Source organism: Ochotona curzoniae, unplaced genomic scaffold, assembly GCF_017591425.1.
Source record: "Ochotona curzoniae isolate NIBS_2020 unplaced genomic scaffold, NIBS_Ocur_1.0 scaffold_4701, whole genome shotgun sequence".
Classification (NCBI taxonomy): domain Eukaryota; kingdom Metazoa; phylum Chordata; class Mammalia; order Lagomorpha; family Ochotonidae; genus Ochotona; species Ochotona curzoniae.
Genome location: NW_024467122.1, coordinates 74,416,185 through 74,443,458, shown reverse-complemented (window position 1 = coordinate 74,443,458; position 27,274 = coordinate 74,416,185). Strand labels below are relative to the sequence as shown.

The 27,274-nt window shown below is 51.5% G+C and overlaps 1 protein-coding gene across 6 annotated transcripts; it reads right to left on the bottom strand.

The window, feature by feature from the left end:
* Positions 1-435: 435 nt before the first annotated feature.
* Positions 436-17,327, bottom strand: PRC1 (protein regulator of cytokinesis 1). Of its 6 annotated transcripts, none has more exons than XM_040969485.1 (14): positions 17,190-17,327; positions 16,878-17,000; positions 13,811-14,044; positions 13,529-13,699; positions 12,994-13,143; positions 11,913-12,060; positions 11,085-11,221; positions 8,446-8,541; positions 7,433-7,579; positions 7,187-7,288; positions 4,878-4,988; positions 3,188-3,364; positions 2,866-2,907; positions 436-1,598 (listed from the first exon to the last, which is right to left on the bottom strand). In XM_040969485.1, the coding sequence occupies exons 1-14, from the start codon at positions 17,310-17,312 to the stop codon at positions 1,527-1,529; spliced, it is 1,833 nt and encodes a 610-aa protein (XP_040825419.1). In that variant the 5' UTR covers positions 17,313-17,327; the 3' UTR covers positions 436-1,526. The 6 variants fall into 6 exon arrangements, with proteins under 6 accessions (XP_040825419.1, XP_040825421.1, XP_040825423.1 ...); XM_040969487.1 differs by having other exon boundaries at positions 2,866-2,904; XM_040969489.1 differs by having other exon boundaries at positions 7,196-7,288.
* Between the last annotated feature and the right edge of the window lie 9,947 nt (positions 17,328-27,274).

Genomic DNA, 27,274 nt, shown 5'->3' with positions numbered 1-27,274 from the left:
TCCATCCCCTGGATCATTCCCCAAAGGGTCACAATGGCCAGAGCTGAGCTAGGCAAAGCCAAAGGCCAGGAGCTTCCTCTAGGTCTCCCACTTGGATACTGGGTCTCACGGCCTTGGAACATCCTCTGCTGCTTTCCCAGGCCATGGGCAGGAAGCCGTTGTGGTCACTTGGGGAGTGAATCATCGGACAGAAGATCTTCCTCTCTGTATACCTGGCTTTGCAATAAAAATAAATCTTTTTAAAAAAATTTCCTCAGCTCCTTTTTACATCAGGAGATAACCTAAAATTTAGAACACACAAAGGAATACAAAAGTCATATTCTTTATCAAAATGATTCATTATGTCCTTTTGGTCTTCTCTGCTTCCCATAGGACAAATTAACCAGAAATTGAGAAAAAAAAAAAAAACGAAAACACTACAAAAACTTTAAAATGAAGATTTATTTGACAGAAAACTCAATCCACTGGTTCCTTTCCAAATGCCCACAGCCGGGCTGTGCTGAGTCAGGAACGGGATTCACCTCTCCCCGTGGGCAGTAGAGACCCAACCACCTTCACCAGCACCTCCCAGGGGTCTGTATCGGCATCTTAACCACTAGGCCAAACTCTTGATCTAGTGCAGCTCTTGAAAATGAAAGGACACACAGTTCTTTAGAACAGATTTATACTTAACAAACAGTACACATATACATAGGACTAGACAGCGTGGTTGACACTGGGGAGCCCCCAAATGTGCCCGCAGCACCCCAGCACCCTGTGCAGGCAGGTGGGAATAAATACTAGTGCTTTAGCAGGAGCAGTAGTGATGGACATGGGAGGCAGAGGAGCCTGGTCCTGGAGCAGGAGTGACCCCTCAGTAGTGACGTGTGCAAAACTTCAGCGCCAGCTGCAGCCCAGGCTAGCCAGCCAGCCTCCCACCTGGCTGGCAGCCACGGGAGACAGTGGGACTGAGGCACAGCAGGCACAGGCCGGGGGAAGGGACCAGGTTCTAGAGGACAGAGACCCGAGTGTGCTTGCTCTCACACACGCTCCCACAGAGGGCACCGCACTGTACGCAGTCAGCAAGGGAGCAGCCAGCCTCCCGCCTGTAGGCCAGGCCGTATCCACCGCAGACACATGGTCCCTTCACCCCTTGTGCAAGGCTGTCACAGCTGCAGCTCTTCTCCGGCATCCCTAAGCAAAGGCGGTCACGGCTAAGTTACTTCACATCCACACTATGGCAGGACAGAGTTAACCATTTCCTTCCACTAAACCTTGATCAGACTTCAGCGGGTGTGATTACAGGGTAGAGAAATCGGGTCCCTGTGGTAGGTAGCATTTGCACTTATAGCTATAAACAACGCTTTAATGTAGTTCTGAGATAAAAACAAAACCAAGTCTCTAGGGATGACACTACGTCTAGATGGACTCCCCTGGTCCACCTGGCCGGGGCCTGGGAGGGAGGCCCCGGGGAAGGTCCTAAAGCTGCAGGGAAAGCGAAGCCCCTACGCTGAGGTTCAGCCTTGGCACAGGAAGCCACCGCCTTCTCAGGGCTGGATGTTGGTGGAATTGAGGACTCGTGCAGTAGCATCAGATATGGAAGCCTTTGAGAGTTCTCGCTGTGGAGAAACGATCAGTGTTAGTGGTGGCTCCTTCCCCTCCTGCAGGTCCTGCCCTTCTTAGCAAAGGTGCCCTGTAGGCAGGGCCTTGCCAGCATCAGCAGCTAGTGGGAAGCTCAGCTGCACTCGGTCACCGACCAAGCACCTGACCCGTGCCCACGCCTTTCGTTCAGCCATTTGACTGTCGGGGCGTCACTGAGGAGAGACCAGGTCCTGACACAGCTACTTCTGGAGCCCCAACCATATGGAAAGCACAGGCCAGCCCATGTATCTACCAATCCCTGGGCTGCTGGTGATTTGATCTCATGCTGGAGCACATGGTAGAGAATTGTAAGAGAAAGTGGGAATCCCCCAAAGAACACAGGTGTTAGTGAAGCTCAGCATCCTTAGGGGCTGTCGAAGCTGCACCTCTGGCACAAGCAGGCAGAACGAAGCCCCAGCAGGTGCAGTGGCTCTGGCTGAGCAAGCAAGAGAGAAAGCTAGACCATCTGTGCAGTCACTGGTGCCACAGGATGCACCCCACTCCCACAGGCAGGCCCGAATCCCCATGATTTGCAAAGTGCAGAATGTGCAGGTGGTGTCTGCTGAGAGCTACCCAAGCCTTAGGTTCTGTCCCTCCTCACCCAGGCAAGTGTCGAGGGAGGAGGCGGCCTTGCTTCTCTCCACCCTCACTCTTAGCAAGGGAAGAACCTCTTAGCAGAATAAGAAAAAGGCCCTGCAGTTAAGTGACAGCAAACACAGGGCAGGACATGGAGGGAGGAGCACTCTGGGAAGTGACTTTCTCCCCAGGCCAGGCTTGGGCAGCTCAGCAGGCAGGCAAGCGAAGAGATGAGCGCTGGCTGGCAGCGCAGCTGGTTAGTAAAGCATTTACTCCAGGAAGTCATCAGCACCCAGGCCAAGAGCCTCACTGCAGGCAGCACACAGCTGGGGCACCCTCCCCACCCCAGGATGGGGCCTCCAATGTCGTCACCATCATCAGCAGGATGAGGTTGCCTGCTGGGAAGCAACAGATTCAAACCTTTGCCTGATTTTTAGATGGGGCTGAGAATCCGATTCAAGTCTGCACAGGTTTTCTTCTGAGCAGCAGCCTTAGTGAGATTTGTGTTTCCCAAGTCGAGGACTGCAGTCCCTGCTTGCTTAGTGAGAAAGGCTCCACGGCAATACGGATGACTGGTTAGCGCGGCCTTGTGCCCAGAGGAAAGGAAGCCAGCAGGTGATAGACCAGCTTGGAAAGGGACATGGGACATGCGGAGGTTGCCATACAGACCTGAAGCCCAACAGTGGAGCCGTCAGACAGGGACGGATTCTTCTAAGAACAGAGAATTCAGACAGTCACCAAGAACTCCACCACGAGAGCAGCGGGGCCAGGCTGGGGGGCTGCCTGCGGCCAGGGAGGGCCGCTCTCAAGCAGAAGCCAGGCAGCAACACCATGGCTGCCACTGACACTTCCTGTCCAGTGCCACCCACCCCAGTCAAGGCAGGAAAGGGATTCTCAGCCTTCTAACTGCGGGGATGCCCTGGGAGGATGTCCACCCTGCCCCAACTGTGTGCTCCCCAGAGACTGGTAGACATCAGAAAATGTGAATTACCGCAAACTGAGAATAGGTGCTGGCAACAGAGTTAATGCTGAAGTTGCACTGCAGGGGGGCCGAGCTGGGGTACCCACCACTCAGGATGCTCTCATTGACCTCTATGTTCTCCTTGTTGGCTGCCAGCCGGCTGGCGTGGGGCGTCTTCTTCCCTGAACAGGAGGAAGTGAGGACTGGCTGCAGAGGAAGGAAACAGATGTAGGTCAGAGAAGAATATGCACAGGGGGCAGGCACAATGGAGTCCCAGGTGAGGTGCCCTGAAGCCAGCAGCATCCCACATGGGCACCCCACATGGGCACTGATTTGAGTTCCAGCGGCTCCACTTCTGATCCAGCTCTCTACATACGGCCTGGGAAAATAGTGTTGGATGGCCCAAGTCCTTGGGCCCCTGCACCCATGTAGATGATAAAGCTCCTGGTCCTGCCCTGGCCCAGCCCTGGAGGCTGCACCTATTTTTTTTTTTTTTTAAGACTTAATTTTACTGGAAAGACAGATTTACATAGAGAAGGAGACACAGATATCTTCAACCCAATGGTTCATTCCCCAAGTGGCCATAGTGGCCAGAGCAGACCTGATCTGAAACCAGGAGCCGGGAGCTTCTTCTGGATCTCCCATGTGAATACAAAGGCCCAAGGACCTGGCCCATCCTCTACTGCTTTCCCAGGCCACAAGCAGGGAGCTGGATGAGAAGTGGAGCTGCCAGGATTAGAACCGGTGCCCACACTGGATGCTGTGCTTGAAGATGAATTAGATAGCTGAAACACTGTGCCGGCTCCCAGGCTGTACCCTTCTGGGGAGTGACGCAAAGAATGGAAGATCTCTCAAAGTAAATAAACCTAAAACAACCACAAACTAACACATACACAAATCCTGTATGACCAAAGGCTGATAACATTTTTAGATTATTAATATGTATTTATAAACTTACTCTTTTGGTTTGTGAGTTCTTCAAGACTTACACTTAGACTACGATAGGTGAAACATATGCCATATTTTAAGTTTTTGTTTTTGTTTTTGTTTTTAATTCAAAAGGTAAGGTTTTTAGAGGACAAAGTGAAAGAAATCGTCCATGCACTGGTTCATCCCCTAAATGGCCACAATAGCTAGAGCTGAGCTGATCTGAAGCTGGGAGCCAGGAACTTCTTCCAGGCCTCCCAAGCAGGTACAGGGTCCCAAAGCTTTGGGCCATCCTCTTTTGCCTTCCCAGGCCACAAGCAGGGAGGGAGCTGAATGGGAAGTAGGGCAGCCAGGACATGAACCAACACATGGGATGCTGGATGGAGGATTAGCCAGTTATGCTACCACACCGGCTCCCTGACACATTTGAGCACATACTACACTCCTCACCTTTCCTCTTCTGCGTACATGACTGTGCCTAACGATGCAGCATCACTGGGCTGGAGTCCAACGCAGGGGGACCTGGCTCAGGACCAGGGCAAGGTGAGGCATTACATAGAACCCACAGAGACAAGTCCATTCCCAGATGCACATGGTGCTTTCCAAGGTGGCCTGTACAACTGTTATCTTTCCATCCCTTATCTAATGATTAGCTTGCGCACATGTGTCACCTTGCAGCATCTCAGTGACACCTGACTCCATGTGTGGAACCATGACAAGTAGGCAGGGACTCAGGGCACATGGGCTGCCCAGAGTGTGGGGATATTCCTGCCTACACACAGCCCACACTCACCTTGCTGCCAGAAGGAGGAAGTCGCGTCATGGGGGAGTGGCAAATGGTTGCCCCAAAGACAGGTCGACCGTTACTGCTGCTTATGGTGCTGGCATTGGAGGCAGGGTTCAGCTGAGGAGAAGAGCGGACAGATTACTGATTGAGACAGCCACAGGACCACTGGCCACCTCCACCCTGTGGACAAACAAGAGCCGGGCAGGAAAGGCAGGTTCCCATGACAGAGCTGCGAGGTCTACCGCTGCACGATTACGTGGTGACTACTGCCCAAACACTCCATTCCACAGGAAACTGGGTACATGCGACCCAAGACTTACACCCTGATACCGAACTGTCTGAGCTGTAATAGCCAACACTGCAAACAACCAAAATGCCCGTCCACAGGAGACAGATAAGCCAGTTACACTACACACATCCCAGGGGAAAGTGCCCAACAACAAAAGCACTGAGATTTACAGATCTCTGGGATGAAGCCCTTGATACATGTCAACACAGTAACTCGCAAGATAAGAAATCATGTGCTGGAGCACAGCAGGCTAAGCATCCCACATCAGGGTGCCTGGTTCAAGCCCTGTCTGCTCTGCTCTTCGTCCACTTCTTGGATCACCTGGGAAGGCAGCACAGATGGCGCAGGCACTTGACCTCCTGCTGCCAACATGGAAGACCTGCCTGGAGCCCGGCCCTCCGGCCATTAGGAAAGTGAGCCAGCACACAGAAGATGTTACTCTGCCTTTCAAATAATTAAGTTGCTATGCTAATCCAAGAAACCAAAAAACAAAAAAATAAATTTCCAAAAAGTCATGGAGAATGCATATTACAAAACAAAAACTTAATTGAAAAATTTCTGCACCAAAATAACCTTAGCTGTTAATTCCGTTTCCATGAGGTTTTTTTGTTTGTTTTAGAAAATACTATGGGGCCCGGCGGCATGGCCTAGCAGCTAAAGTCCTCACCTTGAAAACCCTGGGATCCCATATGGGCGCCGGTTCTAATCCCGGCAGCTTCACTTCCCCTTCAGCTCCCTGCTTGTGGCCTGGAAAAGCAGTTGAGGACGGCCCAAAGCCTTGGGACCCTGCACCCGTGTGGGAGACCCAGAAGAAGTTCCTGGATCCTAGCTTTGGATCGGGATAGCATCGGCCTTTGCGCTCACTTGGGGAGTGAATCATTGATGGAAGATCTTCCTCTCTGTCTCTCCTCCTCTCTGTATATCTGACTTTCCAATAAATAAATAAATCTTAAAAAAAATACTATGAATTTGATTGGCAGTTATTTTTTTCTTTTAAAATATTTTTATTTATTGGAAAGTCAGATTTACAGAGAGATGCGACACAGACAGGAAGATCTTCCGTCTGCTGACTCACTCCCCAAGTGGCCACAATGGCTGGAGCTGACTGATCTGAAGCCAGGAACCAGGAGCCTCTTCTGGGTTTCAAACATGGGTGCAGAGTCCCAAAGCAACAAGCTCTGAGTTGGATGGGAAGCGGGGATACCGGGACACAAACCAGCGCCCATATGGGATCCCAGCATGTGCAAGACTAGGACTTTAGCCACTAGGCTACTGTGCAAGAGTTTAAAGATATTATCTAGGAGACAGACAGCAAGTGAGTCCCATGAGTGCCCACTTGGCTGTGGTTGGGAAGGGCCAAAGCTGGAGGTCAGGGCTCCAGCCAGGTGTCCTGTGTGGTGGCAGGTCGCCAAGTGCTTGATCATCACGTGCCATGTTCCACCTCAAGATCTACACTCAACCAAATGCCCACCTCTCCATGAGGATTTTGAAGTCCCCTCATATTGCATCAGCCCGTTTCTATAAATTATAGGAAAAGCAGAGTAATCTGTAGCCACAGAGTAACCCCTGGTTGCCAGGGGCTGGGGGGTGGGGGTGGGGGCAGAGGCAACACAAAGCAGCGGTCAGAAAGCTGGGGCTGTGGCTGTGTTCTTCAGCTTGACTCTGCTGGTGTTTCACAACATATTTCAAAGACTGTGTGGAAAATCGAATTAAAAGTTTAGGGGCAGGCTTGGAGTATTGGTGAAGCAGCAGCTTGCGCACCACATCCTAAATCAGAATGCCTGGGTTCGAATCCAAGCCTTGCTTTCAAAGCCCGCTTCCCGCTAGCACACACCTCAGGTGGCAGCAGGAAGTCGAGCCCCTGCCACTTACCCATTCACATCTGAATGCTGGCATGAGGGCCCTGCTCTGGCTGCAGTGGGTGCGTGGGCAGTAACACAGCCGATAGAAGATGTGTATTTTAAATAAATGAAGTAAAAAAACAAACAAAAAACAAAACAAAAACACAAGGGAAGCCGCACGGTACCTTGCGTACTTTGCTTGGCGTGGTGGGTGCCAGTCCTTGCCGCTTGCTGGGAGTGCGGGGAGTACCGCACAGGAGCCTGTCTGTCTGCTTGTTCTTCAGTTGCTGCTCAAAGTCAGAAGTGTTATTAATCTATGTCCAGGACAGGGCCAAGCAGGGCACCTGCCCACAGCCAGTGCTGACCTGGCACAGCCACTGGCCCGCCTGCTGGGATCCCTGCATCTTCTCCCCCCACTGCTGCTCACTTACCCGCTCCTGTTTGGCTCGCTCCTTGGCCAGGCGGTACGTCTCCTGCTGCTCCGCCATATACTCCACGAATTTCTGCCCATTCACCATAAATGCCATTGAATGCTCCTGTTCCCACATTTCAATCCGGGCCTTCAGATCCTCTTCCAGCTGAGCCCAGAAACCAGGACATGTTTGTAAATCTCCTGGGTGAAGCCTAGTGGAATGACTCCTGCACAATGCCCGCTCCCTCCTGAGCCTCAGCGGCCTGACTGCAGGCAGTTGGGTCCGGCCCGCAGCCAAGGGACACTCATTCACAATCCTGGAGGAGGCAGGAGAAAGCAACACTCCAGGTGGGCCCCCAAGTCCTCAAGTTAGAGGTGGCCCTGAGTCAGGCTGTGTGCCAGAGGGCAAGACTGGGCGACCCTGGGCTTCCCTGGGGGGGGGGATCTCCACCCTCTGGCTGGCTGTGTGAAGATGGACAGGTCACTTCCTGGGCCTTGGTTTGCTCCTGGGCAAAGTGAGAACAAACCACACCACCCATCCAGGGAGGCAGGCCTGTGAGATAAGGCAAGCTCGGCAAGAGGGGCCCCCACCCTCAGCAGATGGGACAGCCGGGGACCGCAGCACAGCCCCTAGCACTGGCTTCTCAGAGCCAAACCCACTCTCAGTCTGGGGGCTCAGGTCCTTCCCCCACCACCTATGAATGTGACCGGTTCGGAAACTGGGTCTTCACGTGGGCGGTTAGGCAGGCCCCTGCCTATGTGTGTGGACTGGAGCTGATGAGGACAGAGGCTCCCAGAGGGGAAGCCCACGAGACGGCCCTCGATGTCTGCATCTGGGCTCGAGCCCCAGGATTGTAAGGGAGCAGGGGGCTGGGAGCCAAGGACGCAGCCTGCACACAGCTGCCGCCACTGCAGTCAGCACATAATGTGCCCACAAGAGGACAGTCTGGGGGCAAAGTGATACAGAACCAAGGCTATGTAGCACATGAACTATTTTGTGGCCCAGCACCAAGACCTCCGGTGCAGCATCACCTTTGGGAGTGTCTTCTGGAGCTTGACTCGCTGCTTTTCCTCCTTCAGCAGATTTCCTCCCCGGTTTGTGAATCGACTTGGATCTGAAGCTTTTCTCTGCGAAGATACAGTTTCATTAGAGAAACTTCTAGTAGAGTGAACCAATGCTTTTGGCTAAGGCTAAGACTTTCCTGTGATGTGCTAACAATGGCCCCTGAGGGCTCTGGGTCCTACCCGGCCATTTTCAGCAAGGAGGAATAGGGAATTCTAAAGCAAAGAGCAGCCCTGTGCACCAGCTGGGACAAGGTCACCTGGGCTTCTCTTTCCAACTGAGAGAGGCTCTGTGTACGCATCCCATCGCCAGCTCTCCTCCCTCACTCCACTGTGTGCTACAAGGTCTGTGGAGCACCAGGGAAGCGCAGGCATGAGGGGGCCGGGGCAGCACCTCCTTCCCACTCACATCTGGCCTAGGGGGACAGCGCAGCTGTGACGTGCACAGCACAAGGTCCTTCACAAACAACATGTGAGCCCCTCAGCCTTACTTGGAGCTGCAGGACAAAGGTGTGGTTTGTGCTGCTACCTCTTGGGTGTCCATACTCAAAATACAAGTTGATAAAATGTCCTTTACTGTTTGGAAGTCAGACATTCAAGCTATTTCCTGCCGGAATGCCCCTGGGGACAGCCTACAGTTCACATTAGAAGGGGTAGTAAGTGACTTTCAGATGTTCTAAAGTAAGGACTGCCAGAGCACCAGGACACTCGCGTGCTGCCCACACAGAGTCCGCTCTTTCCTGGGTACAGATGGGAGGGTGCCTGTAGGAATCCCTGCTGGCTCCTTGCTGCTCTCACAGGACCAGCCCAGGCCCTCACCACCGGGACTCCGTGGAGTGTGAGAAATGCACCCCTGGATCTAGAAATACACCATAACACCAGGTGATCATCTTCCTTTGATTTTAAGATTTGTTTTGACTGGAAAGTCGGATTAGAGAAGGAGAAAGAGGAAGATCCTCTGTCCACTAAATCATTCCCCAAGTGGCCAGAATGGTGGGAGCTGAGCCAATTAAAAGCCAGGAGCAAGGAACCTCCTCTGGTTCTCTACGAGGGTGCAGGGTGACTTGGGCTGTCCTCGACTGCTTTCCCAGGTCACAAGCAGAGAGCTGGGTGAGAGGTAGAGCCCCCATATAGGATCCCAGCTTATGCAAGGCAAGGACTTTAACTACTAGGCTACTACGATGGGCCCTCATCTTTCTTTTTTAAAGTGGCATTTTTAATGTTTTTTTCCAAGATGTGTTTGCTTATATACTTACTTGAAAGGTAAACGGACAGAGAAAGGGGGACAGAGCACATTATCATATGTGGCCGTAATAACTAGGGCTAGGCTAGGTCACAGCCAGGAGCCAGGAGCTGCCTCTGGGTTCTCGCCTGCGTGGCAGGGATCTGCTGAGCCCTCATCTGGCGCAGACCAGGGTGCACGTGAGCAGGAAGCTGGACCACAAACCAAGCAGCAGGGCCTAGAGCTAGCACTCCCATGGGAGATGTCAGCTCCCTGCCCACCCTACCCAGGGCTACAGTGGTGGAGATGTTTGATGACTTCTCCCTGGTAGCAGAACCAGACTGACGGGGCAGCGATTTGGCTTGGAGGCTTCCGGCAGGACACAGAAGTCACAGGACTGCAGAGCAGATGTGCACCACAGGCTGGAAGGGCATAACCCCTCAGCCACCCAGCTTGTGATGTGCCCTTGGGGCCTGACAACTTTGCAAACAACCTCACCCTTGTTTAAGCCATTCATTTTAGGTTCTTCCTTCATGTCGATGCATGTTAAGTTTCACATTCAAATGTTAACTTGGGGCAGGAAGGAGACACACACACACACACACACACACACACACACACAGGCACTGGGTGTAGCAGCTAAGATGCCGCTTGGACACCTGCGTCCTGTATCACAGAGTCTGGCTTGAGTCCTGGCTCTTCTGATTCCAGCATCCTGACAACATGCCCCCTGGGATGCAGCAGGGCTGGCTCAAGCAGGAGACTCAGATTGGGACTGGGGCTCCTGGCTTCTTGAAGGCCTAGCTCCAGACACTGCTGCAGCCACTTAGGGAGTGAACCACTGGATGAAGAACTAACTCTTGTCACTTTGCCTCTCCATAAATACATCTTAAAAATTAAAAGAAACACGAGGCTGGCCTTGTGGTGTAGTGAGTAAACACAATGCCTGTGGTGTTGCCATCTTGTATGGGTGTGGACTATGTCCTGGCTGCTTCACTTCTGATTTACCTTCCTGCTAATGTGCCTGGGAAAAGCGGCAAAGATGGCACACGCGTCTGGGCCTTGTACCCACAAGTGAGGCCCAGGTGAAGTGCCTGGCTTAGCCCTGGCCATTGCAACTATTTGGAGAGCGAACCACAAGCAGATTTCTGATTCTCCCCTCGTCTCTAACTCCATCAAACAAATAAATAAATCTTTTTTAAAACATTCAAGTTAATTTTTCCAATTTAAGACAGACATGGAGGGGTTCCAATAATGAGCAATCACGCAATTCAGACAGGCTGGCAGGAGCTGGCTGAGAACCAGGAGACAGGCCTCTGGTCAGCTCCAGAGCGCCTTCTTACACTCCGTTCCACCCAGAGGAAAAGGACACATGCTAGCGCAGTACCTCAAACTCTAGGAACAGCTCCCAGCTCTCCTTCCACTTCTGGACCCCTTCGAAGAGTTCCTTGTGAACCTCGTAGTAGTTTCGTAACCGCACGATCTCTGCATCGTGGAGCTGGAGCAGATTTTCCGTGTAGTCTTCTGCAACAGATGGGCCCAGGAGGCTTGGGAAATTTCTGCAGTGTCTACTGTCCCTACGTACTAACCCCACTTTCATAAAATGGACTCAGACTGTTTTTCGTCATAAAAGGATACAGGACGAGTGTGGGGTGGGCGGAGAGGGGTGGCAGCTAATGAAATCCAGGCTTGTCACAGTCAGCCTGGAACAGGGACCAGGTGACTAGGTGTAGACACAATGATTAACATTCTCAAAACTGTGGCAGCTCTCCTTGCTTTAGTCTTCTCATCTCCCCCTCATCTTGTCCAGCCAATGAAGGACTGGGACACAGAGAAAGCCCCAAATACGTGTTATACAAGTTAGGACAGCCTCATTGCTCATGCTAGAATCCCAATGGGTCAGAGGTCACACCCCTCTGGGCACCTGCTGCCCTCTGATCCGGGCCGAGTTGCTCAACCTTTCTGGGTCCTCATCTCTGGACAGGATTACATGAACTAACTGCTAAGGGTCTGACACTGCAGCTGCAGCGAGGAAGCACCGGATCAGGGCTCCACAGCCATGTGTCCAAACACCAGAAAGCATCTCCCAGTGCCGAGTATATGGGAATGACAGCTACATACTGTGGCCTGGATGGGCAGCTGCGGTGACTCAGAGAGCAAGTGACCAGGCCTCGGGAAGATGAGGAATGGCCCAGGAGCAGGGCCCAGCACTCACCAGCGTAGTACGGGGTGAAGGCTTCTCTCTGCTCCTGGCTGTAAAAACACTGCTCCCAGTACCGAGCCAGCTCCACTCGCGTGGCTTCAATCATTTTCTTCATATTTTGCATTTTCAGTTCTTCTAACCGATCCACTTCTAATTGTAGCTGAAAGGGAAGACCCATTGAAGTTGTTGTCATACTCATGGTTCCAAAAAGTTTCCCTCCTTTAGTAGAACAGAAAGACACAGAACTAAGTCAATACTCTTTACAAAAATGATACATAAGGGATATCCCAGTACCAGGCACAAAGATGGAGATGGGGACCAGTGTTGTGGTATCATGGGTTAAGTCTGCCTGAAAGTTAGCATCCTTTACGAGTGCCAGTTCTTGTCTGTTGTACCTCCTACCCAGCTTCCTGCTGATGTAAATAGCAGAAGGTGATCCAGGTGCTTGGACCACTGTACCTACATGGAAAACCTAAATGAAGCTCCTAGCTCCTGGCTTTGGTCTGACCCAGCCTCACCCACTGTGGCCACCTGGGGAGTGAACTAGCAACTCTTTTTGTCAAACATATAAATAAATCTTTTCAAAAAGTAAAAAAAAAAAAAGGAACACCACTTCCACCCTTTCCTGATGCTTAATAGGCTGGCCTCAGACACAAGCTGGTGAGGATACTAGGCAGTATGCAGAGACGGTCACAAAAGACTGCAGGCCTTGGGCCTGGCTGCAGCAGCCTCATGACTAAAGTCCTTGCCTCGCATGTGCCAGGATTCCACATGGGTGCCAGTTTGTATCCCGGCTGTTCCACTTCCCATCCAGCTCCCTGCTTGTGGCCTGGAAAAGCAGTCGAGGACGGCCCAAAGCCTTGGGACCCTGCACCCACGTGGGAGACCCTGAAGCTCCTGGCTCCTGGTTTTGGATCAGCTCAGCTGTGGCCATTGCGGCCACTTGGGGAGTGAACCAGCAGATGGAAGATCTCTCTCTCTGTTTCTCCTTCTCTCTGTATATCTGACTTTCCAATAAAAAAAAAATAAATGAATGAATCTTACAAAAAAAAAAAAAAAAGACTGCAGGCCCAGCACCTTTTGGATTTCTTACCGCTTTCCTGACTTTGGCCTTCGACCCCGTCATGACCGTGGCCACAGCTTCTCTCTCTTCAGCAGGTATTTCCAACCTGTCCCACAGCTCTCGGATCTGGGCCCTCAGGTTCTCGCATGCCGCTTCATTCTGTGACTTCCGCATTTCCAGCTGTGGCGAAGAAAGCCATGGTCATCCCCAACTGGGTGGCAGCACCAGAGGCACTCAGGCCCACAAGGACAAGGATGTTCATGACAGGTCCTGAGGCTCATCCCCATTTCCTGACCCAAGCTGTAAGACCAGCTGCACCCCTGGTGGATCTCAGCCCTCAAGAATGAGGCTTCTGATGTGAAGGTTTTTTCAATTATATCCTAGCCTACTTTAATCCAAAGACTTCAATCTTATGTTCTCAGAGTGACACACACATTTGTCAGTCACCACTTCTCCTCTCCTTTTTCTCAGTGGACACTGAAGATGGAAAACAAACTGAGGTGGCCTCGCTGTGCTGTTCCACAATGTGCACTGTGGTGGCAACAGCACAGCCCCGAGGAAGTACCTGCCACAGCAGCTTCTGCAGGGTAGCAATATTCTCCAGAGACAAGCAGAAGGCATCTTCATCCTCACACACCACATCCCTCTCGAAGCTCGTGTCCGGGGCGTGTTCCAGCTCCTCCATGCATGCTATGATCTGCCTCTTCAGGCTGACAAACTCCTCCCGCCTGGATGCCTAGACAATGAATGAGACAGTGACCCGCAGCCCAGGGGGGCGCACTGGCTGTGCAGCAGGCACACACAGCACTGGCTGTGCAGCAGGCACACACACAGGTGGATGGGCTACCTTTGTTTCCTTCAGGGTGGCCACGCGCTGCCGGAGCTGGTTCAGCTCCTCCAGGCTGGGCACGGTGGTGCTGTCCATCTCGTGGGGCGGCATGCAGAGGATCTCGCAGAGCTCCTGGTCCTGCTCCCGCAGCAGCTTTAGCTCCTGCTTCCTGTCCTTCTTCTGCTTCCGCATCAGCTCCACCTGAGTGCGCAGGTCCTTCTCCAGCTGCAGGATGGTGGTCTCGCCCTCTTCCTGGGGGACAGGGAGCCTCTGTCAGGCCTATCCCCGGGCCCCATAAAAGAGACAGGGATGGCTGAGGAGCCACAGGACGAGAGCACGTCAATGACAATGTGCAAACAAGGAAACTTGCAGCCAATGGAGTCTGCTGAGAAAGGCCACTAACAAGGAAAGGTGAACCCGTTCAACAACTGCTCTTTTTCTAGTTCTTCTGACTGTGGTAAAACACACAGGACATACAATTTAACATTTTAACCATTACAAAATGTTTTCTTTAAAAAGTTTTATCTGGGCCCGGCGCGGTGGTGCAAGTGGTTAAAGGTCCTCTCCTTGCACACCCGGGATCCCATATGGACGCCGGTTCTAATCCCGGCAGCCCCGCTTCCCTTCCAGCTCCCTGCCTGTGGCCTGGGAAAGCAGTCAAGGACGGCCCAAAGCTTTGGGACCCTGCACCCGCGTGGGAGACCTAGAAGAGGCTCCTGGCTTTGGATCGGCATAGTATCGACCCGTTGCGCTCACTTGGGGAGTGAATCATCGGATGGAAGATCTTCCTCTCTGTACATCCGCCTTTCCAATAACAAAATAATAAAAATAAATCTTTAAAAAAAAAAAAAAGTTTTATCTATAGGCCCGGGAACGCGCTGGGATCCCAAATGGGCACCAGCTCTAATCCCGGCAGCTCTACTCCCCATCCAGCTCCCTGCTTGTGGCCTGGGAAAGCAGTCAAGGACAGCCCAAAGCTTTGGGACCCTGCACCCCCGTGGGAGACCCGGAAGAAGTTCCTGGATCCTGGCTTCGGATCGGCATAGCATCGGCCATTGCGCTCACTTGGGGAGTGAATCATGGGACGGAAGATCTTCCTCTCTGTCTCTCCTCCTCTCTGTATATCTGACTTTCCAATAAATAAATCAATCTTTTTTTTTTAAAGATTAATTTTTATTATTTTTTGATTGGAAAGGCGGATATACAGAGAGGAGAGACAGAGAGGAAGATCTTCCATCCGATGATTCACTCCCCAAGTGAGCACAACGGGCCGATACTATGCCGATCCGAAGCCAGGAGCCTCTTCTAGGTCTCCCACGTGGGTGCAGGGTCCCAAGGCTTTGGGCCGTCCTCGACTGCTTTCCCAGGCCACAGGCAGGGAGCTGGAAGGGAAGCGGGGCTGCCGGGATTAGAACCAGCGCCCATATGGGATCCCGGGTGTGCAAGGAGAGGACCTTTAACCACTTGCGCCACCGCGCCGGGCCCAAATAAATCAATCTTAAAAAAAAAAAAAGTTTATCTATTTGGGAAGAGAGCCCCTATCCATCAGCTCACTCCCAAATGTAAAGGCTGGGCCAGAAGCCACGAATTCAATCTAGTTTGTGCACCCTGGTGGCAGCAGCCCACTCCTTGCCCAGGATCTGCAGTAGCAGGAAGCCGGAGTCAGGGGCCAAGGCTCCATGCTAAACACCCGCTCCTCACCAGGATCAGCAGAGTGCAGTGGGATTAGCTATGGTGAACTGCTGTGCAGTCACTGCCACCAACTACCTACAACTGAACTGCATACTCAGAAGCACATCATGTCCCCATCCCCGCCAACATCATTTCACTTTCTGTCTCCAGGAGGCGTCTTGGTTAGAAAGCACGCAGTTTGTTGTAGGGTGGGTTGTGCAGCACAACTGTGACGATCTGTGCGGGGCAGACCAAGCCTGGGACTAGGTCCCGTGTCAGGGTGCCAGGGTTCTGTGTGGCCTCTGGCTCCCACTCCTGCGCCCAGCTGCTGCAGAGCCTGGGCCACACAGTGACGCTCTCCCTGGCTCCTGCCCACCCCCCCGACCCAGGGCGAAGTCCGGGTCGAGCTTCCCACCTCTGGCTTTTGTCTTCTAACCACTGTGAGCAGTGAAGACTGAACTAGAGGAAAGCTCAACCACAGCCTGGCTCTCAAATGGATACATTTGTTAAAAATTAAAATATTCATCCTAATAATACTATCAACATCACTCTAGCAATAAAGATTAACTTAGAAGCTCCTGCTTTGTTCCTAATGACAAACATGGGCAGGAATAGGTCCCAGAGATGTCCCCATGATCAGTTAACATCGGTGAAATAAGAACTGTTACATTCTCTATGGAAGACCACCGCTGCACACCTAACTTCTCACCTAATTGTGCACTGAAACCTAAACAAAATGACTCATCTAAAACAAATTCTATTTGTCGTTGAAATGGACTCCAAAAAAAGCCCCCCAATATCCTGCTCTGCCAGCAGGTCCTTTGCTGTCCAGGGCTGTCCCCCAAGGCTGTGGAGACACAGCCAGCTTCCCCAGGACAGGGAAGGCACGTTGTTTCCTTGGCCCCTTCCCAGCTCCCCTGCTGCTGACTTTGCAGACCCTCACACTGATTGCTGTGGGTCTCAGCAGACAGACCCACACTCATCCCATCCTTGCGGGTGTCTTCCTGGACCATGGCCCCCTGATACTCCTGAGCCTTTAGTTCGAGGCAGCCCTCATGTACTCAGTGGTCTGCAGCTCTGGGCATGCAGGGACAGGGCTGGGGACACTCCTGGGGATAGCCAGTTACTCCTGCCTCCCAGGCACAGCTCCTTCCCTCCCTTCCACTTTCAGAGAAGAGCGCAGCGCCCCTATGCACCCCCTCTTCCTCCGCAGGAGGAAGCAATGACCTTGGCCCAGGTGGCATGGCAGGGAGCACCCACCAGCTGCTCCACCTCTTCCCAGGCAGCTCTCTGCAGATGCCAGCCTCCTCCCCTGTGGTTCATGAGCAAGGAGGCAGCATGCAGTGCCCTATCTCACAGCTGGCAGCACCCACGCGGGGAGTGGGAGCCCCAAGACCCCAGGGCGGCTGCACACCTGAAAGGGCTCCACACGCAACTCGCTGCACAGGGTGTTCAGCTCCTTCTGACAGTTGGCGATGCTCTTGACGAGGCGCTCCTTCAGGCTCTCCTCCTCAGCAATCATCATGTCCAGCAGCTCCTACGAGACACACAGAGGTCCAGCAGAAAAACCCATGGCACCGACACCCACACTCTCATCACTCCCATGAGGACAGAGACCAACAGGAGAGCTGTGATGCTCCAACGCCCAGCTGCTGCTCGCTCCCTGGCTGGGACAGGGACACCATACGTTCACCCAGGTTCATGCAGCCCACCCAACAAAACTCACCTTGACATGCTTCTTTACAACCTCAGTTCTCTGCAGTTTCTGATCCTCTGGAATCCCAATTGATTCCCAGATTTCCCAAAGGTAATTTAGGGCTTTCTGGAAACATGCTATGGACTCCTCCATCAGCACCTCACTGAAAAGCAAAAAATGAGACCTGTTACATTACTTACTGCCCTTAAGATTGAATGCAAAAGTTTATGGAACTAGAAGACTAATTTCTTGGTGGGCTTAAAGCTAAAACAATCTGAAACAAAGCATTCAGCTTCATTCAGCTTTGACCACGCCCTTTCTCCTCCTAAATCACCACGTGAGCACGGCACCCGTGCTTCTACAATACACGGTCAGTCAGCCTTCCGATAACACCCAGAATCTGAACTTCCATTGAGGGGTTCTTCTTACGGCAGTAAAACCCAGGACTACATGAAGTGCTTGCACTCAAGAAAACCTAACCAAAATGCCAGTAGAGTAACAGTATCCTGCCAGTAAGGATTCTCTACCAGTAAGCTGGCAATTCCTTACAACTGTTTATTTCTTAATTAATTAATTAATTTTTATTGGAAAGTCAAATTTGCAGAGAGAAGAGAGACAGAAAGATCTTCCATCTGCTGATTCACTCCCCAAGTGGCCGCAATGGCTGGAGCTGAGCAAAACTGAAGCCAAGGAGCCAGGAGTCTCTTCCAGATCTCCCAAGTGGGTGCAGGGTCCCAAGGCTTTGGGCCACCCTTAACTGCTTTCTCGGGCCACAATCCAGAACCTGGATGGCAAGTGGAACAGCTGGGACTCAAATTGGCACCCATATGGGAAGGATCCCAGGGTGTACAAGGTGAGGATTTTAACCTGGGCTATGACACTGGGCCCTTTTTGTTTGTTTTTATTCTTTTTTATTTATTTATTTATTTATTTATTTTTTATTGGAAAGGCGGATATACAGAGAGGAGAGACAGAGAGGAAGATCTTCCGTCCGATGATTCACTCCCCAAGTGAGCACAACAGCCGATACTATGCCAATCCGAAGCCAGGAGCCTCTTCTGGGTCTCCCACGCGGGTGCAGGGTCCCAAAGCTTTGGGCCGTCCTTGACTGCCTTCCTGGGCCACAGGCAGGGAGCTGGAAGGGAAGTGGGGCTGCCGGGATTAGAACCGGCGCCCATATGGGATCCCGGGCGTACAAGGCGAGGACCTTAACCACTGCGCCACCACGCCGGGCCCTGTTTTTAATTCTTAAATTACAACTAGTAACCGAAAGAATGGCCACCACTGACAACAGAAAAGGGCCAGCAATGAGACACAGACCACCTGCATCACAGCTCCCTACTTGTGCACCTGGGAAAGCAGCAGCAGGTGGCTCAAGCCTGCTACACATGTGGGAGACCTGCATAGAGTTTCTGGCTCCTGATTTTGATTCAACCCAGCTTGGGCAACCGTTTGGGTGAGTGAACTAGTAAATGGCAGATATCTCTTTTTCAGGACTGATTTCCTGGCATAATTAGTAAAGTTGCTGCTTGTTTCACTGGCATATCAGATAGGTGTTGGTTTAAGTCCTACCTGCTCCACTCCCCATTCAGCTCCCTGCAAATGACCTGGGAAAGCACAAGATGACTAAAGTGTTTGAGCCCCAGCCACCCATGTGGGTTTGCTGGAAAAATGTCCTGGCTCTCAGCTTCCACCTGGCCCAGTCCTGGCCACCGTAGCCATCTGAGGAGTAAACAAGTGGATGGAAGACACTGCTCTCTCCTTTACTCTCTTTCAAACAAACAATATTTTTTCTTTTAATTACCAAAACAAACAAACAAGCAAAACCCCAAATAAGTAAATGTCAATAAATCCATAAATCTTTGGGCCCAGCACAGTGACTCAACTAACTGGCTAATCCTCCACCTCCAAGCATGGAATTCCATATGGGCACCAGTTCATGCTCTGGCTGCTCCATTTCCCATCCAGCTCCCTGCTTGTGGCCTGGGAAAGCAGTCAAGAACAGTCCAAAGCCTTGGGATCCTGCACTCACACGGGAGACCCAAAGGAAGCTCCTGGCTTTGGATTGACTCAGCTCCGGCCATTGCTGTCACTTGGGGAATGAACAGGGAATAGAGGATCTTTTTTGTCTTTCCTCTTTGTAAATCCACCTTTTCCAATAAAAACTAAATGAATAAATAAATAAATAAAAATCAATAAACCTTTGAAGAAAAAAAGAGACTGAGGCATCAACCTCTCCCAGAGTTTCTGACCTCCTAATCTGTGTTAGAGATCTGGAATTTGCCTTACCCTACAGCCCCCATAAGCCAATTCATTAATAAAAAAAAAATGAGGAGGTGTGGTCAGTGTTATGACATAGCAGATAAAGCTGCTGCCTGCAATGCCAGTGCATCCCATATGAATGCTGGTTTGAGTCCCATCTGCTCTACTTCCAATCCAGCTCCCTGCCAATGCACCTGGGAAAGCAGCAGAGAAGCTCCTGACTCCAGACTCTGCTCTAGCCCAGCCCTGGCCTTGGAAAACTATTTGGGAGTGAGCCAACAGATGGGAGATCGCTCTCTTGCTGAGGCTGTGTCTTTCAAATAAACAAGAAAGGCAAAATAAAGGGAAAAAAACACAAACAGCAATTGCCAATAAAAATATTAAACTGGTTCATACATTGTTGTGTAAATTGGTAACAATCACTTAGAAAATCGTTGCTGTGCTTAACGATCTAGCTGCTAAAGTCCTCGCCTTGAACGCACTGGGATCCCATATGGGCGCCGGTTCTAATCCCAGTGGCCCCACTTCCCATCCAGCTCCCTGCTGTGGCCTGGGAAAGCAGTTGAGGACGGCCCAAAAACTGCACCCGTATAGGAGACCCGGAAGAATCTCCTGTCTTCAGTTTTGCTCAGCTCCAGCCGCTGCAGCCGCTTGGGGAATGAATCATCAGATGGAAGATCTTCCTCTGTCTCTCCTCCTCTCTGTATATCTGACTTTGGAATAAAACTAAATAAATCTTAAAAATAAAAACAAAAATTCTCACACATATTCTGAAATTTTTAATTTCTGTGTTACTCGAAGCGCTTGGAAATGTTTCCTAGTTTAGTAAGGTTACTCTAAGTGACAAAACATTGGGACATTAATCTGTAGCTCTCAAACCCAATGAAAACCAAGACACACCTGGACGGCAATGCCCTGTGCACCCCCAGCAGGCGGTTCAGCAGCCAGCAGCAGTGCACGCCCCACCCCTGACAAAGCACAGCTGAGTGTCCCCTGGAGCTTCCAACACCTGATTTCAGTTGGCTGTTGGACGTGGGCATTGGAAATTACCAGATATTAGATACAGTTGGCATGACATAAAAATTTTTGAAGAATTAAAACTACCATTTTGTACCCCTCCCCACATCTTGGGCAGCCTCAAGCTCCGGTCCTGGGCCCTGCTCCTTCCTGCTACTGCATACCTCCAGTCCGAGACTTCCATCACCCAAGAGAAAAAGCCACCTGATGTCATCTGACATGGGTGACTTTGGGTGAACTCAGTTCTCACTGTACCCAGGCACGGTGGGCCACACCAGGCACTAGTTCCCCGGGCCCTAGGGGCTGCTGGCCCTGTACCTGCAGCGTGGCCTGACCCTAATTTCCTGCGTCTCAGATCACCTTCTCACTGCTTCTCTTCCTTTTCTGAGCCCTCCTCACCTCGGGCCCCTTCCAAACCTCAGCGGGCTTGTACCCATCACACACAGCACTGTTTAGGGCTCATGCCCTTTCCTGTCTAGCACCTTCTCTTGCTGTCTGCTTCGTTCAGAGCCACATAACATTTATAAAATAGTGCTGACTGGTGAACTTGACCATTTCAAGTTCACTGATGTTGACACCTCGCAACAATCATTGTGAGCTGTCCTTATGACTCAATTGTATGAAGACTTGCCGAATGCTTTCAGGCAATGACCTCTGGAAGGAGCAAACCTGACAGTTTTTTCTTAGAACACGCAGGCAGCATACCACCCAAGGCCTCTGAGGAGCTGACCAGGAGCTCATTCTCCAGTCTCCTGAACAGGAGTCACAGGGCTGGGAAAGCCCCCAGTGGCCCCAACAATGTACCACTATCAGGCAGCCCACCCTGCCCCACGGTCCTGCTCTCTCCTGGCCAACCCTCCATCCCTTTCAGCCTGGCCAGGAAGGGAAACCATAGTTTATTCAGTGACCAGTCCATAACCACTCTGCTCCCAAGTCCTTTCTAGCTGGGACTACCTGGGGCAGGCATCCAGCCTGGCAGCTCAGCGGCATTCCCCATCAAGCTGGCATTCCCGGGCCAGCTTCCTGCTGCTGTGTACCCTGCAAGGCAGCAGCTGAGGGCTCAAGTCCTGGGTCCCTGCCACCCACACGAGAGACTCCAACTGGGTTCCCAGGTTTCTGGGCCAGCTGTTGCAGGCACTAGGCAAGTGATCAGAGGACACAAGACCTCTGTCTTCTCTCTCATTGTCTTTCAAGCAACGTGAGGGCGAGGGCTACACCTGCCCCTCAACCCTCCTCCTGCTAATGAAGACCCCGAATGGCCCATAAGGTCACCTCCTGCTCCTGCTGTGATGTGACCGCAGGTGCACTGCACTTGCTCTCTGCCTTTCAAATAAAGAGGTGCATATGCGAATACCTGAGATCCAGCTGTACCCCCAAATCTGCTTGGTTTTTAACTCCAGCTACTAAGTACACCCCTCTTCTCAGAATTAAGGGGTGACTCTCCCAGCAGCTGCATTCACCGCCCAGAACAACTGTTACTGACTAGGAATCAGTGTTTCCTGTGACATCCCTGGATACCCTGGCGGTCTGCAGAAGCCAACCACAGCCCACTCCACAAGCTTCCTTCAGACACCTCGGTATTTGTAATCCGCAAGCTTTCACTGCGATTCCTTTCCCAACAGTACTATTAACTGTCACTCATTCCACTCTCCCCAGGGCAAAGGTTTGGAAAACGCCGGATCAGTTAGTTTTCATAAAATGACGAATCATGCAAAACCTTAAGCACTCGGCTTGACTCATCACAGCAGAATTCAACCTTCCGTTGTGTTCAGAAGCGACAGCCAACGTCGGGACCCCTTCACACAACATCCCTTGCACTGGTAACCACTGTTTTAGAAAGTACGAGAGCTGACGTTGGGTCCATCTCGGTTCCAAAGCTCACAAGCTCATTTCCAAGCGGCCACACCCTCCCAGCCGGCCCTGGCAAGAAAGCGTCCCCTCCTCCACTTGGCAAACGCACCCACCGCCCGGCACAGGCAAAGCAAACGACGCATTTAAAAACGTCCCGGTGGGGTTTGCAGGGAGAGGCCGCGGGCCGAGACCCGCCCTTGGCGTCCCGCACCTGCGCTCGGCCCTGCCGCGGCCCCGACTCGAGGGACCCGGTCCGAGGTTGAAGGCGTCCCTCCCTCCCTCCCGCGTCTCCCGGAGGCCCGCACCTTCCACTCATGACAGACGCTCCAGCAGCCGGGCGTCGAAGCCCCGGGCCAGTACACCAGAATCCGGCCGCAGTAACCAGCCGCACCTCGCTCTCGGTCGCCTCTGCGAGCCGTTGGGCCCCGCGGAATTTCAAACCCAGCCGAGAGGCGGGGCGACGCTGCGATTGGTGGACCCTCGCGACGCCCCGCCCTCCTTCCAGCATGGAGACGCGAGTGCGCAATCGCGCTGAGCTCGGGGCGCGGCCCGAAGTCGGTGCGCCTGTGCCTGGCGATCCGCCTACGTCATCAGAGGCCGCCCCGGACCTTGCTCCTCCCCCAGCCCCAGGAACCTGTCCTTCGCGGGAAGCTTGCCCGCGTCCTCGTGAAGGCGCTCGTCGCCTTCTCTCCAGGTGACTCCGAACGTCCCTGCTGGACAGAGGGCACTCAATGCCTGAGTGACCGGCTCACGCCCCACGACTGGCGCACTACTGCAGAAGGCCGGGGCGTGTCTGCCTGCATCGGACCGCCGCCGTTACCCGATTGCCTTCTCACGCCCCCAGTTCAAAAATGCCCACTGTGTTCCCCTGGAGGTTCTCTCGTTTATAACAACGAGCTTAAAACGTGGTAGAATTTTGCTGGCTGATTCCTGGGGTACGGGAGGGTCAGATTTCAGCGCTCCTCTTAGCTTATTATATATATTTGCCTTTTTCCCGGCCTTATAGTGGCTGCAGGCCACGGATTCATTTGGTGAGGGTATTATGAAGTTTGCGGAAAGTGCAGCTAGAAGACCAACCAGTGGCAGTTACTGAGCTCCTGGAAGGCAGCCTGCCCAAGGGCTCTAGTAATTTGCCTCCTGCCACACCCAGCCGCGAGCCTTGGCCAGGATTCCAGCTTTGAGGATTTAGTCTGGCCCGGCGCTAGCTGTTGTGGCATTTGGGAGAGAAATAGTGAAATGTGAGGCTTGTTTTTTGTGTGTTTGTTTTGGCCTTTCAAGATAGGTAATTTTATTTGGGTGCAAAAGATTTGAATGAAGTTTTTGCAGAAGATGTGTATCATGAAAAAAAAATACATGCATAGTTGAACAACTTTTTGCACTGAAATAAACTTAATTTCACTTTCCACAAAGTTTTGGATTATTATACTAAAAATTAAGTCAGCATCATGGTACATCTATACCCTCCATCCAAGAACACAGACCTCTCTCCTACGATGCCTGTACATCACACCATGCAAGATTCATGGTTGCATAATATCCTGGCCAGCGGCTGTTTCATTATCCGACTACTGCACCACTGATATTTAGATCCTAATTCATTTCTGCAGCTTAGTTTTCAGTTGTATTTGGAAGACAGAGGTAGAGAGGGAGGGAGGGATATTCCATCCACTGGCTGACTCCCCGAATGCCCACAACACCTGGGACTGGACGAGAAGCCTAGCAAGAACCTAAGGACGGGCGACCTTCTGCCACCTTCCCAGGCGCAGCAGCAGGAGCCTAAGGCAGAAGCAGAGAAACCACAGCACAAACCTGCACTCTGACACTGGATGTGGCAAACAGCATCTCACCGCACTATGCTGTAAGGACCATTAGCGATTTCTGTGGTCGTGTTAGGATGCCTATCTCCATACATAAATCTTCTGTCTCTTGCTTTGTTTTCTTACTAATTTCCTAGGCATGTATTTATGGAAGACCCCCTTTTCCCCTACAGCCTCTACCACAGCAGAATCCTCCTATTTAACCCCACTGTTAGATCCTACCGTATTTTTAAAGACGTTTACTCCTTCTATGGGCAGAAAAGGCATTTCGGGGCAAGTGATGTGGCACAGCAAGCTAAAGTGCAACTTGGGATGTCTGCTTCCCACACAGGAGTGCGTGGGGTCCAGCCTCACCTGCTTCCCATCCAGCTTCCTGTTGATGTACACCCTGGGAGGTAGCAAATGATGGTCTAAACATTTGAATCCCTGCCACTCATGTAAGAGGCCCAGATGGAATTCCTAGTTCCTGGCTTCAGCTTGGCCCAGCCCCAACTGTCACAGGTATTTGGGGAGTGAACCAACAGATCAAAGATCTTTTTTTTCCTATAACTCTGCCTTTAAAAATAGTTTTTTACAACAAAAATTTTCAGTGCTAGCACTGTGATGCAGGGAGTTAACGTTGTTGCCTGCAACTGTAATCCCACATGAACGATGGTCCAGGTCCCAAGTACTCCACCCTGACCCAGCTGCTAATGGCCTGGGAAATCAGCAAAGACTCCAAGAGCTTGGGCCTCTGCCATAGAGGTAGGAGACCCAGACACAGTTCCAGCCCCAGCTATTTCAGCCATTTGGAAAGCGAACCAGAAAATTCTTCCTCTCTGCCTTTCAAATAAATGAATTTTAAAAAAAAATTCTTTTTCTTAAGATTTATTTATAGTTATTGGAAATGTAGATTTACAGAGAAAAGGAAAACAGATCTTCCATCCACCAGTTCACTCCCCAAGTGGTTGCAACAGCCAGAGCTGAGCCAATCCAAAGCCAGGAGCAATGAGCCAGGAGCTTCCTCCAAACCTCCCATGTGAGTTCAGGGTCCCAAGACTTTGGGCTGTCCTCTACTACTTTCCCAGCCACAAGCAAGGAGGTGGATGGGAAATGGAGCAGCTGAGGTACAAACTGGTACCCATTTGGGATCCCAGTGCATGCAAGGTGAGGATTTAGCCACTAGACTACTGTGCCAAACCCCTGCCGACAGTAATCGTATGAACTCTCTTTATTGGCCTTTTCTGGACGGTAAAAGGATGCTTGTTTGCTTCAGCTTTGGAGCATCTCACCAGAGCAGCCACTGGCCTGCATCTTGCCAGTGGCTGTCCAACACTCCTTACACGCACAGCAGGGCTGTGGGCACCACTCTTGCCAATTACTGGCACATTCTGATGGCTGTCTTCAAGAAGATGTCGTTCAAACAGCTTCAAAGGCTTATCTTCACCACAGTCCCAAGGCTGGTGTGATGGAGTACTCAGAGATAAGGCTGTTTTGCTATCGTGCCTTTCACACTAGTTCTGAAGCTGACAAGGGCCTGGATAGGGCCACAGAAAGGACCTGCAGGTTGAGCCGAGCGTGCGGTCACCACATGAGGCCCAACTGTGTGTCTGTACCCCAGATGGAGCTGTTTTAACACATGTGCGGGTGCCTGGCCAGTGCTTAATCACGTGGCCACAGGTTTCTGGGACACCAAGAGCAGCAATATCAGCGACCTTAAGCACTGGCTTGATTCAGTACCATCAGAAGCCTAGCGAGGTCCCCAACAGGTGCTTTGTCCTTGCAATGTGCACTGCCATGGCATCACCATTCCATGAAGAGACTGCTACTGAATTATATAAGGGAGGCAAGTAAAGATACATTGCAGTAGATATCTCTAATACTGAATAAAAGATGAATTCCCAATGACAATAGGATGCCGGACTTTCTACCATTGTCATTACCCACAATTTCAGGGTACACTCAAGTAGCAGAATGACGAGCTTGTGACTGTTGCTGAAGGACTATACCATTGTAATAATATAGGGGAAGTCAGTGGAGGGGAAAGGGTCGGAATGAGGAGGGTGGAAGGAGAAATCCCTGAGCCTATGGAATCGTAGCATGAAAAAAAAAAAGTAAAAATAAAAAAAAGAAAAAGGGAAAGACTACTACTGCTAAGCCAGTAACTCAGGTAGATAGTGTCACAAGGAGGCAGGGATGGGGTGACTGGAATACAGCAGGTGGAGGGACAGCCTTGTGAAATCCAAGCAAGCAGCAGTGAGGATCTCTGCCAGAGAGGAGCCGGGACAGGAAGAGCCAATGGCATGAGGCAACAAGAACCAGGAAGAGAGCCCAGCACAATAGCATAGCAGGTAAAGTCCTCGCCTTGAACATGTGCGATTCCATATGGGTGTCGGTTCTAATCTCAGTGGCCCTGCTTCCCAGCCAGCTCCCTGCCTCTGGTCTGGGAAAGCAGTAGAAAAGCCTTGGACACTGCACCTGCAAGGGAGACCTGGAAGAGGTACTTAGCTCCTGGCTTTAGATTGGCGCAGCTCCAGCAATTGCAGCCACTTGGGGAGTGAATCAGCGGACAGAAGGTCTTCCTCTCTGTTTTCCCTCCTCTCTTATATCTAGCTTTGCAATAAAAATAAACAAATCTTAAAAAAAAAAAAACAGGAAGAAAATACCAGAGGGCAAGTGATACAACTTCTTGTAAAAACAAAATCTAGGCAAATGAAAAATTCAGGGCCAGCAGAGGTGTGTGTGTCAAGCTGCCACCCCTGACACGTGCATCCCACATGTGCAACAGCTCGCATCTTGGCTGTTCCGTTTCTGATCCAGCTCCTTATAATATACCTGGAAAAGCAGGGTAAAATGGCCAGAAGTTTCGAGCTCATGCACCCACGTGGGAGCCCTGGGATGACATTCTTAGCTCTTGGCTTCAGCCTGGTCCAGCCCTTGCTGTCACAGGAATTTAGAGAATAAACCAAAGGACAGAAGATCTCTTTCTCCCTCTGGAACTCCTTTTTTCAAACAGGTGGGCGGAGTTTCCAGCAGGCTTATGTGGGAAACACTAACATGAGTGGATGACAAGGCATGACAGAGAACAGTCTGGTAATAAGCGGGGCCGAGAGAGGGCAGTGGAGCAGTGCAGCCAGAGTCTGTAGAAACAGAGAGGATCTCACAAGAGCCTACCATGACAAAGTGGTC

What these genes read in the sequence shown, in the direction of transcription:
- PRC1 (XM_040969485.1), bottom strand. Translation starts at nt 17,312, where the DNA reads ATGGAGGAGTCCATAGCATGTTTCCAGAAAGCCCTAAATTACCTTTGG. An exon ending in AGCGAGCCAAACAGGAGCGG is followed by an intron (nt 7,289 to 7,432) that starts GTAAGTGAGCAG and finishes GACTTTGAGCAG; the next exon opens with CAACTGAAGAACAAGCAGAC. An exon ending in CGCCAAGCAAAGTACGCAAG is followed by an intron (nt 4,989 to 7,186) that starts GTACCGTGCGGC and finishes TCTTCTCCTCAG; the next exon opens with CTGAACCCTGCCTCCAATGC.